This window comes from Engraulis encrasicolus, chromosome 4 (genome assembly GCF_034702125.1).
Source record: "Engraulis encrasicolus isolate BLACKSEA-1 chromosome 4, IST_EnEncr_1.0, whole genome shotgun sequence".
NCBI lineage: Eukaryota > Metazoa > Chordata > Actinopteri > Clupeiformes > Engraulidae > Engraulis > Engraulis encrasicolus.
This window is the reverse complement of record NC_085860.1, coordinates 32,613,951-32,626,450: the sequence shown is the minus strand read 5'-3', so window position 1 is coordinate 32,626,450 and position 12,500 is coordinate 32,613,951. Positions and strand designations below refer to the sequence as shown.

General features: G+C 45.3%; 1 protein-coding gene across 2 annotated transcripts in view; it reads left to right on the top strand.

Annotated features, from left to right (window-relative positions):
- Positions 1-5,196: 5,196 nt before the first annotated feature.
- Positions 5,197-12,500, top strand: part of LOC134447654 (protein MTSS 2-like) — a 51,243-nt gene continuing 43,939 nt past the window's right edge. For both annotated transcript variants that reach the window (XM_063197225.1, XM_063197224.1), the window contains exon 1: positions 5,197-5,740. In XM_063197225.1, coding sequence (XP_063053295.1) covers positions 5,672-5,740 — 69 coding nt within the window. In that variant the 5' untranslated portion in view covers positions 5,197-5,671. The remainder of the gene's footprint in view (positions 5,741-12,500) is intronic.

The window sequence follows — 12,500 nt, the reverse complement described above, 5'->3', positions numbered from 1 at the left end:
CCATCTGGTTTTCCAACAAATCGCACCCAGTGTGTACTACTAGGGGCATGCAAACCCACTGTAGGTGTACGTGGACAAGTTTAACAATAAAGTGTATGGAGCATAATCACATTGAAAGCGAGGAAAAGAAATAGAGTGTGCTTGTGTGTGTGTGTGTGTGAGTGTGTGTTTGTGTGTGTGGGGGGTACTCATAATTTGACAAAAAAAAGCTCAGTCAGTCTGGGTACACAAGACAGATGTTGTAAGGTGCTACTCTATGCAACAAGGTATTTTTTCTCTATTTTAAACATACAGTTTCATTCATTTCACAACACCATGTGCAACAGTACCAAAGCTATAGGATATGTATTATTTATTTATTAGGGTGTTCTGCTGTGTCCTTCCTCTCCTGGACACCACCTTCCCGCCCCCACCCATCCTTCCTCCCTGACAGACTTATGGACTTGCCGGCAAAAAAACAGACCTGCGTTTTCGACACTTTGTTCCAATAAAACTCATCTTGTATGTTGTTGGCAATGCTGTAAGAAACGAAAACTGGAAAAGCAATCGCCATCGCCATATAATCGCACTGAGGAAGGATGTCAACTTACAGTATTTGTTAGGTAAATAAACAAGAAGATGAAAACTGTTGAGTGCTTCTTTATTTTTTATTTTTAGTTAAACACCCACTGTAGTATAGCCTTTTACAGAATATTGAGTGCGCTTCCTGATTTTTTATCTGTATGCAGTGATTGATGGAATTATATGAAATAATTGTTGTGGTGTGTGTGAGTGTGTGTGTGGTTTGGGGAGAGCAGTACGTAGACATGTGATTATTTAACCCCTCACCTCTACAGGACACACATAATCCACGTGACAGCCCTTGGAGATGAATCGGCTCTGTTGGGGGTGAGACGAGAGGGACTCAGTTCAGGTGTTTTGCGTTACGGTTCCTGGCTGTGAAATGCTTGCCTCTGGAGGGCCTTCACCTTGACAGAGCTGCTGTGCTGTCTAACAAATGGTTCCAGAATCACAGGCCAGAATCAGCTGCATGCCGTCCTGGTGTCTTGTCGTTATGGTCTACCTCAGTGGTTCGGGACCCCGCGGAGGTACTGAAGGGGGGGGTCGCAGGACAAAAGGAACATTGCATAAAAACAGGAAATCCCCAGGTTAACACCTAAATGCTAACATAATTCCATAACTTGGTTAGTAACAGTATTCACTTGTATGGTTAATACATGTAAACTGTAGATGTATTTGTTGTCCTGTGGAGTTATACTTGTGGCAATATCAGCGGACAAACTATTCATGGAAATCTAGCAATATTAATGGCCAAAATATGGCTAGATTTTCCATTATTGGTTTGTCTACTAATATTGCTAGAAATCCATAGGCTAAGACTATGATGGGTGGGTGGGGGTCGAGAAAATATTCTCAAGTCCAAAAGAGGGTCCCAGATGAAAAAGTTTGAGAACCACTGGCCTACAACTGCTTCTGTATCAGTGGTTAGGTTTTGGGTTTTGGGTTGGGGTTTTAGGTTAGGATTATATGTTTGGTCACTCATTAGTGAAGTGAAAGCCCAACTGGGAAACTCCAACTCCCATTGTCATTGTGACACAGCAGTCCACAGCACACAAGTGCACACTGCACACAACGAAATAGCATTTATGCCTCATCTGTGCAAGCAGGCAACCCCCAATAGTGCCCAAAAGGGAGCAGAGCGGTAGGACGGTACCATGCCCGGGGTACCTCAGTCATGGAGGAGGATGAATTGATTGCAATGAAGCAGCCCATTTGAACATGACAGCCGATCTTGAGTGTGAAGTACAGTATTCACCTCTGGTGAGCCTTCACCGTGACAAAACTACTGTCTAACAAATGTATGTGTCTGAGTGTGTGTGTGTGTGTGTGTGTGGGGGGGGGGTGCTCTGAGTCTAGAATTAGCTGGAGGCTGCACTGGGGCGGGATCAAGGATGGGGGTCCTGTCGGAGATGATGCGGCACAGCTGCCTGCCGCCACAGGAAGAGGCAGTGAGGGGTTGAGCTTGACCTTCTACATCATCCTGATGGAGCTGAAAAAAAAAGAAGAAAAAAAAATGCTTTGGAGTGTTTTTCGTGGAAAGAATGTACTGGGTTGAACTGCCAAGGACGGCCAAAACAGCGATGCGGCATCCACAGCACACAAGCCCCCTGTAAACTAACCCCAACTCCCATGTCAAGCTGCTCGTTGGATGCAGCTATGTTGCTGCTGTTTGTACTCTCTCTCTCTCTCTCTCTCTCTCTCTCTCTCTCTCTCTCTCTCTCTCTCTCTCTCTCTCTCTCTCTCTCTCTCTCTCTCTCTCTCTCTCTCTCTCTCTCTCTCTCTCTCTCTCTCTATGAGGCATCTGGGATGCTTGTGTTTGAAGACCCACTCACAAGACAGTAAATCATTGTTGTTACACAACGTGCAATTGCAACATGCTTTCATTTACGATGAAATAATAATTTTAGCTCTAATTACCTTAACCCCTTAGTGCAGAGCCTATGTTATAAACTTACTGTCACCAAAATTGTAATGGCTATGTCTTAATCTGTTACTTAAGGCTCTATGTACTGTCATAGCAATGTTGTTACGAGGTAGTTAAGTATTTTCAGCAAATAGTGAATAGGCATGCCACCGGCGACCCCATCTTCCGTAAGTGGCTACAGTATTGAAGTGATAGTTCAGATCAAATTTCATTCATTGACACAGCAAAAGGGAAACCGATGTCCATTAATCAAAACTCTTCTTGACACTTCTTTCTACACAAAGATGGGAATAGTTTGCATTGTGACTAAAGAACATCTGTCAGAGTCCACTCTGTCCTCGGTTGCCTTTCAAAACACCATGATGCTGAACTCAGTATCGTATAGCCCCTAATACTTTTGACGGGTTGAAAATGACTCCTCTCATATTCCTAATTTTGAATCGCACACGTGGCCAGTCAGGAAGTTTAAGGCGAATTCCTGGAGGAGAGGCGTTCTACAGTCCCATAGCCTGGAAGTATTTGTGCGACGTGGCGAGAGCCAAGACACACAGGAGGAAATGACATGAAGGAAGATTAAATGTCTCACAATGAATCCACATGAATCCGACCGTGACGATCAACAGCACGTGTTTATTTGATATGAAACCTTTCTCCCAAACCCTTCCTTTTTTTAAAAGCCCGGTTCGTTATATAACTCCATCAACCAAAAAGAGCCTTATGTAACGTGTCCTGAAGTTAGGGAAACATAGGTAAATCAAGAACTGGCCTGCACACACCCTAAGTGGTCTTGGTTAGATGACCTTTAACCCCGACAGGCACCCCATTAAAAGATGAAAACAGGCCTTACTGAGGTAAGAGCACAGGCCTGGATGCGTGGAATGCCAGGCGGTTCAAAGTGTGTGGAGGCAGTGGCGGAACAATTGGTAACAGGGCCCCAGGGCAAGAGACCAATAGGGGGGCCCCCCATACGGCCTACCAAGGTCATAACAGGGCCCCCATCACCAAATACAGAAAGGCCCTGGGCCCTGGGGCAAATAACCTGCTAGTCCCCCACTATAGCTCCGTCCCTGTGTGGAGGTCAAAGTGTCATGCTCTGTCAAGACCAGAGGTGCCTGCGGGGTGTGAGAGGAAAAGGCGGCCACCCTGGAGATAGGCCAAGGTGCAGTGACATGACAGGAGCATCCACTATTAGTTATCGGCAGAGCACGTAAAAACAACAGGGGTTGTGTGAATTTATGAACAACGAATAGGGATGAAGCAAAACAACACATAACAGGAAAAATAAATACCAGACTGAGGTGTGTGTTATTGAGGCCGGTCTCACATGTGGACTGGCTGTGAAAGCAGTTGTCCTGAGATGGACGATGCGTCTCAAATAAACAAAAATAAAGCTTAGCTAAGACAGACATTGTTCCACTACAATTCCCCAAGTACAGGCATTTACTTCTCTCACATGACATGAAACAATTAACAAACGCTGGAACACTGGAGCCACAGAAACACACTCTCCCCAAAATAGCCACAAGATGCATTCAATTTCAATTCCAGAATGCACATTGAATTTAAAATTACTGTTTGTTTTATTTCTTGAAAATGTACACAAAATGTACCAACAATTCATGGACCAGAATCCTGCTCCTGTCCTCAAGTAATAATGATGCACTTTATCTGGTCTTGTGAAGTCTTTGTTGATGAGGTTACAAGAAAGCATATGGCTGCATATTACTGTACATGTTTACTAATGGATAATAAACCATGACTTAGAGTTTGACATGGATATACGGATATATGGATGTATCAACAGTATTTGATCACGTGGAAAGTAACACTTATATTAAGGAAATCTTAAGGAATTGTCAAAAGAATATTGTTTAGATTGGAAGACTGAAAAGAAAGAAGAGGTCGCCCCAGGTATCAGCTTTTTAATGTCTAATTTAAAAGAAAGTTGATGCATGGTGCGAGTTCTTACTTTCCAGTTATACATTATTTTGGACAGCGTATTTAGGCCTACGTGCACGCACAAGAGACGTCAGTAGAGGGTGACACTTCACAACAACGATTCTCTGTCTCTCGCGCGCGTGCGCGCTACACACACACGCGCGCGCGCCCACACACACAATTTAGTTTGCGATACTCTGTGCTCATCCCTGTCATAATTCTCCACTGCCTCCTCTACAAATATCCATCACTATTCTTAAAAAACGTTACAAACTGTAAAAATGTCAAAAAAACAAACAAGCGAACAAAAAACTATAAACCTATGTGCGTAATTTAAAACTACGAATTATTGATTGGCAACATGAATATCACCCCCGATGCCGCGTCGATGACACTAGACCTAAGTTACATAGATACACTAGATACAGTAGGCTATGTTAATTCGAAAGAAAAAAATGCATTGGAGAGAGGTTGAAAACCATCCTATTCGGAAACCCCTGCCTATTCACAAATAACCATACCAAGAATGCCAACTGGACTTCCCCTTGGTTTAAGCTCAACTAAGCATAAACTCCATCTTGGGCACAAAGGCACTTTTTAAACAGCACAGCTCCCACAATTGTGTCGACGTCCCATTCAGTCCAGCTAACCAGATGTCCACCCGTATGTCCCTCCCTCTCTCTCCTCCCTTCCTCCACCACCACGCTCCCTCTCCCTCGCTCCCTCTGCTCTTTCTGTGATCGGGCAGTCGCTTTCACGTTTCGGGGGTCGGATTTCACCACTCCTGCTGTCCCAGGGCTATTACTATTGAGTCCTCTCTAACATGCATATCACAAGTGTTGGATCATAGTGTGCAGACGCGCGTCGCCATTGCGTTGCCTTGTGTTTGGATTCATTCTTGCGCTTCGAAGTACTTGGAGAACATGAGCGGATACACGGCAAGCACTATTCGGTTTTGTTCGTGAGGGCATTGTAGATTGGGGGTAGGGATACACAGCCCCGTCTTTTGACCCTTACCATCACCAAGGCTACAGAGGGACGAGGGAGCCGGAGTGCTGGGTTATTGTTTTGTTTTTGTTACTGTGGCTTTTGACGTTCTCTTCAGCACATTTAGGTTAACTCTGTTCTGTCGCGCACGTATGGACAAAAGTCTCCAGAAATCTTTGTTTTGAAATGACTGTTGTCGGAGAGCGTTTTTCGCCGTTCCATTCATCAAGCGCTTAGTCCTCCAAGGATTTTTGATAGAAGATGGAGAGTGTGGAGAGGGAATGCGGGGCGCTTGGTGGATTATTCCAGGCTGTTGTGAACGATATGAAGGTAAGACGCCACGCCATGTGCAGTTCGTCGATCTTTGCCATTTCGTAGTCTTTGTTTTTACTGGTGACTTGAGTTGTTCGAGACTCGGGGTAGGCTATGTCAGTGAGGGGGTTTTGTCCCTGAACTGCTAGCATCATGTGTGACTTCGCTTTGTTATGCCCCCTGAAACACTACGGCCCTTTAAATCCGGTCAGATTACTTTGCTTGGGCTTTGGTTTTGCATTGTTAATAACTCTACCAAATCGCTCTTCGTTCGCCCATTTCACTTGCAGACATCAAAGAGAATACACGAACACGTTGTAATAGTCATACACTATTGTTACATTTACTAAGTAGCTATAAGCCTGTGAGGCGACGTTGTAATTATGTAGCAATCATTTAGCACAGATTTTGTTCAATTTAGCGTGAAGCTCCACTATTCCAGAATTTATTTTGGGAAAGCAACACATCTTTTGACGTGTTCATTTTTGTCGGCATGGCTTCTCGGTGTGGTGGGGGTTGTTGGGGCGACAGCACCTCGACATAAATCCTGCCGGCTGTTGTTACCAATAGTGTCCGTATGTAACGGAAAGTTGCCACACCAAGAAACTAAACCTTGACTGGGAACCGGACATACAGGTTAAAACCTTAGCCTACCATATACCGTGTCTTTAATGATTAAAGCATTTGCTTATCTTTTGCGTGCGTAAGAACCCGTTGGTAAGTAATCCCTGGGAATGTGACACGGTGTGCAAACATACACGTTCCCACAGAAGTAAAGTTGTATCAAAGGCAACGTTTCAAGGTTGATGAAAGAGATATTAAGATGTTGCACTTTGGTGTTTGGTACCTATTTGGCTGGTGTATCTCGTTACAAGATGCGCTTCCTAAACACTGCTAAGATTTAGGATTGGATTCTGAAATGGTCCTTTAAACAGTTTGTAAATAAATAGTTTAATTTATAGGCTATGCCCTTTCTTTCGACATTATCTACTATTTCTAAATTTGATTGCAAAAAAATATCTGTTTCTGTGGTGATGCATGCATAAATCATGTGGCATCTGCGGGTGCAGGTGCATTCAACCACACCCACCCTGGAAGACACACACACACACACACACACACACACACACACACACACACACACACACACACACACACACACACACACACACACACAATCTCTCTCTCTCTCTCTCTCTCTAACACACACACACACACACACACACACACACACACACACACACACAGAGGCGATTCTAGGGTCAGGTGGGGCCCCAAGCGAAAAACACAAAAAAATGAGCATTTGAACCAAAATCTCCACTACTGTGGTAAAATGTGGGCTGTTAATCAGTATCTAGGGGCCTGGGGGCCCCAAGCGGCTGCCTGCCTTGCCTGGTGGCAAGACGCACCTCTGCACACACGCACGCACACACACACACACACACACACACACACACACACACACACACACACACACACACACACACACACACACAAATCATTCGCATACAAGAGAGGTATCGCTGAGCTAGAGAATCCCAAGCCTGTAGGCCACATATCTGATGAGTGTTTTGCATGCAGCAGGAGATGTAGACATGTGTGCTGGTAGGATCAGACATGCATGGGCCAATTGCCTAGAGCTGGTATGGGGGAACTGAGCTCAACTCTGCTGTCCTTGTCTGGTACCCTGTCTGCCTCCATGCCATCCAGCACAGTAAAAAAAAGATACAGTGTCAATTTAACACTCTGAGAGTCAATTTAACATCTTCTAGAGTGTATTTGATCCCAGAGTACTCTCTAAGTGTTTGATTGATACTTTGTTTTCTACTATCTCTGTCGCCTGTTTGCTGGTTTGCCTCCCCTGCTGGCCTGGCTCTCAGTCAACAAACAAAAACAGGCATGCGTTTTTCCCTTCTCTATTAGGCATCGACACGCGAGCCAGTAATTAACTAATGAATTCCAATACGTTTCACGTGGGGCTTGCTTGCTGACCTTCGTCATGGCTCGGGTGCTGTGAATGTGGGCCTTTGAGGAGGGCATCATACGGTGGAATATCCTCTTTCACTTTTTCACGGAGCTGCTGCTGACCTCAGCGTCCGATCACTCATGGGATTAGTCTGATTCAATCGCTGCACCTCTCTGCCTCTCTCGCACGCACGCACACAAAATATCTCTCTCTTTCACTCTCAGTCTCTCCATGCTTGTCTCTCTCACACAATCTTTCTCTCTTTCACTCCACCAGCTTCTCTCTCTCCCTTTCTCTCCCTCTATCTCTCAGTCTCTTGACCTCTCTTTGACTTTCTCTCTATCTTGCGATCTTTACCTCTCTACATCTTTTCGCTCTCTTTCTCAATCAACCCTACAATCTTTGCTTTGTGCCTGCATCTCTCTCTCTCTCTCTCTCTCTCTCTCTCTCTCTCTCTCTCTCTCTCTCTCTCTCTCTTTCTCTCTCTCTCTCTCTCTCTTGCCCTCCCTAGCCCTCTGTCTTGCTCTGGTTGTCTTTGGCAGTTATGCTAATACCCATGTTGACAGCTCCGCTCCAGGGAGGAGGCGATTGGGAGAGCTCCGAGACCTCCCCTCTCCATCCACAAACAGTCCTCCGTAAATTCCGGAATAGTTTGGTGTTACTGTTATGACATCACAATGTTTTCTTTCCACGTACTGCTAAGCGGGGCCTTTCAACTTGAATTATATCAAAACTATTTAGGAATTTGGGTGTGAGTGAGTGTGCATGTACTGTATACAGTATGTGAGTTTGCAGGTGTGTGTGTGTGTGTGTGTGCGTGCGTGTGCGTGTGTGTGTGTGTGTGTGTGCGTGCGTGTGCGTGTGTGCGTGCGTGCATGTGTGTGCGTGTGTGTACTGCTCTGTATTTAGTGTGTGTTTAGCTCCACAGCCTGCCAGACCTGAAAATGACTGCATTGGCCTGGAATCTGTTGACTGCGTGAGTGTGCAAATACAGTCTGCCAGGCTGATGAATGCAGCTGGTGGGTTGGTGGGCCGGTGTGGTGCTGGCCGCTCTCGATCGCCCTGGCCTTGCTACTCTATAGTCAGTCCACTGCTGCTCAGTTGAACTGCAGCTGCCGCTGATCACGTGTGGAGCTCATTTTGCATCCTCTGCCTGTATTCTCTCAGGCCAAGCCTTTCTCACGATGACATCAAACCAGTTGCGTTTTGAAGCAGAGCAGGTATCAGAGTAAAGCAGTGGCATGGTAGCCCCCTAATGTACGCCATTCCAGCAGTGGAATGCTGTTTAAGTCATTGAAAAGTTAACTACTTTACAGCGCCTTTAGTGAAGCACCATGAGTAGGTCTAGGTCATTGCCATTCTTAACGGGTTAATGCCTATGCCATTGGATGCAATTTGTCCAGGCTTCGAATGCATTGAATCAAAGGTGTCTGATGTCACAGGAAATTTAAAGGCCAATTGGGTCAGAGAGGCCAGGCAGGGAGATGTATTAATGCATAAGCATAAATGCATACGCTCGCTGAAAACTGAAATGCAACTGAACTGAACTGCAAAAGATAGCGTGTTTGGGTCAGAGAGGCTGGGTCAGGTTGGGTGGGTCAGGTTGGGTGGGTGGGTTATGGGTGCAAGGCTGGGACAAAATCATGTGAAAGGGCCCCTCACCCATTATACACAATGTAATGAGGACCCAATTGTTCCCCCCCCCCCTTTCCTTGGGCCCGGGACAACTGACCCCCCCTGGCCCCTCTGTGGGCTTCGCTGGGTGGGTGAGCTACAGTAGGAGCGGTGAGCGGTGAGCTCAGTCGCAGCCAGTGATGGATCAGGGGGCCCTCTGACCTGGCTCTCTGCCAGTCACTCACACTGCTGCTGCTGCTGCTGCTGCTGCTGCTGCTCAGTTCCCATCACACACAGCATGGTGGGATAGAAGCTCCCAGGAAACAGCAGACTGTGTGAAGGGAAAACCACCTGATCGTGCGGTTCACCCTGTCTGCATTTAAGTCAATCAGCCCAGGCGGTACACAGTAAACATGCTGTGTTAATTAAGCATTATTCTGAGGATACTGTATATTGCATGGACCCAAGGACTTACTAGTGTTAATTGAACTCTTTGAGTGTTGTATTAACCCCACATAATTGAATTTAACACTAAAATCAGAACCACATATTCTCAGAATAGTGTTGAGTTGCAACTCCATTGTTTTGAGAAATACTATGATCTGAAGTCGTACATACAATGTATGCGCAGTCTGGGATCACTGTGTGTCCGCTAAGGAATAAGAGTTCACATAGGATTACAGTAATGTTACATTCAATTTTATTATTACGTAATGCTCTTATCCAAATCGACAATTGTGTACACAAAATCAAAGCTATTGAACAGTTATATGCAAAGCAGAACCAGAGGGAGTTAATCCAAAGCGTATTTACAGTATAGCTGTGTGTGGAGCAGTGGACTGGGGTCAGATGTGGCCCGAGGGGAAGGGGAAGGAGGGATGGAGAGATGAGGTGGGGTGGGGTGGGGGGTCAGGCGGTGACCCTCTGTGATGATAACAAATCCCCAGTGTCCCGTTGCTGCTCATGTCCAATCGGACATCTCGCATCGCCGAGTCAATACAGTCCTAGGAAAACAGGAGGCTGACCTCACCTCACCGCACCGCACGTTTTGGTGTCAGCCCAGGACAGGGGCACATCAGTCGTTTGTCGTTTTAAATGATTTATTTGGGGCGGCAATGCCCAAACGAGTTTAGATCAGAGGGTTGCAGGTTTGAACCCCACCCTTTACTCTCTCTCTCTCTAAACCTCCATGACTCTGTCTGAAGTGCCCCACAGTAAGGCATCTAACCCAACATTTAAACACAATGGAATAATATAAAGTCGCTTTGGAGGAAAGTTTAGGGTAATGTAATGTCTTGATTGACCATGACTGGTTAACAAACACAGCTGTATGTTTATGTCTATGATAATTAGGGCATAGGGTCCCCACTGGGAAAGACCCATTGTTATTCTTAACACATCACCCCACAGCACGCAGTGACACAAAATGGCATATATGCCTCCCACTAACTGTACAAATGAAAATGATGAGTGAATGAAAACAACCCACCACATAAGGCTGCACGATTATGGAAAAAAAATCGTAATCACGATTATTTTGGTCAAAATCATGATCACGATTATTAATCACGATTATTGATTTTTTTGCATATTTTTTTTTGAAAATTATAACAAGATAAAATATAACCAAGAAAGAATTATATACGGGATGAGCAAACTGAAATGAATTGTAATAATTATGTAAAGGCAATAGCATGAAACTTAGGTGGACAGATTTCTGGCCAGAAACACTAGCCTGTCAGTATGTTCTGGCTTCAAGGATACTCTCAAAGCTAGGTCACTATTGCCACGATTAAATCACGATTAAAATCACGACTTCGATTTCAACAAGTTTATCACGATTTTCGATTATTTTCGATTAATTGTGCAGCCCTACCACCACACCCCTCTTTTTTTTCCGAATCCCAAATTGACCTCTTGCATTGTCATCATCGCTGTTCTCAGTGCAATTGTCCCCTGCCTGGCCTAGCCATGTGGACCCACAAAATCAATGGGGCCATAGCTCAGTGCTCAGCAAGGGGGGGGGTTGTTGCTGAGTGGGGTGGGGGGGGTTAGCTGATGTAAAATCACTGGGCCTGCATGTGCTCTCATTATGGGAAAGCTGCGGCTCTGCTATTATAACTGCAAATTCATTTAGTGTGACAGGCGGGGCGGGCGCGAGGAATGAGACTTGGTGGAGAGGAAAGAGAGAGAGAGCGCTGCTGCTATGAACCGTATTGATTGGCAGCCTGGAGGCGGGAGGAAGAATGTGACGGGAACCAATAGATGCCATATGGAGAGAGAGAGAGAAAGAGAGTGAGTGTGTGTGAGAGAGAGAGCGCTTTCACAGAGATGGGCATAAATAGGTTCCAGAAATAGAGTCCTTCTCTGGGTGATAACGTCCAGGTTGCACTTTGGGGTTTTTCTTCCAGACCAGAGATGTTATGGCCTTTTTGCTCTCAGAGATGGAGTCTGGTATCTGTCTTCCATTAACCTGGGGAGATGCCTGACTATCATTTTCATTATCTTATTATTGTGTTAAGACACAACCCCTGGTAGAAGTTTGTTGTTACCATAATGGCAACGACCAAGTTGTAATGTATTGCTGAAGACTCTGTAATGTCGAAGTAGTGTAGTACTATGGCAGCAAAGTTTTTTTTCCCCAATAAATAGCACAACCTTCTACTGGTGTTGCCCATTATGACACTGTATTACATTACATTACAAACTTGATTGCCATACTGCTGATTGGCATCCATCCTTTTTTTTGCCAAGATGCTCATGATTGTCAAACAAAAGGGTAACATCTCACGCTTCTGCTTTATCATCTGGTGCATTGACGGGAGAGTCTCTGATGAAGATGGTCTAACCATTGAAACGTTTGTCATGTTGTGCACTTAAATAAAAAACAAAAAGAATCAGTTCTGCTCCGGCGTTGTCTCTTAAGTGAAGATGCTCATGATTGTCTTTGATAGTGGCAAAAGGAGGACAAAGATTGCCCCTAGGTCATCATAACACCATGGGTGTGCTATCCATCGCTATACACAGGCTGTCCAACAGAAGCAGCAGCTCTTTTCTAATAGAAGTCTCTCGGGACGTAGAATTGTGTGTGTACGTGCGTGTTTGTGTGTTAGTCGGCGATGGTCTGGGATCAGAAATGACTCATGAAACCGAAAGGGAATCCTCCCACCGGAACAGAGCGGCAGTAAAACTGCGCGT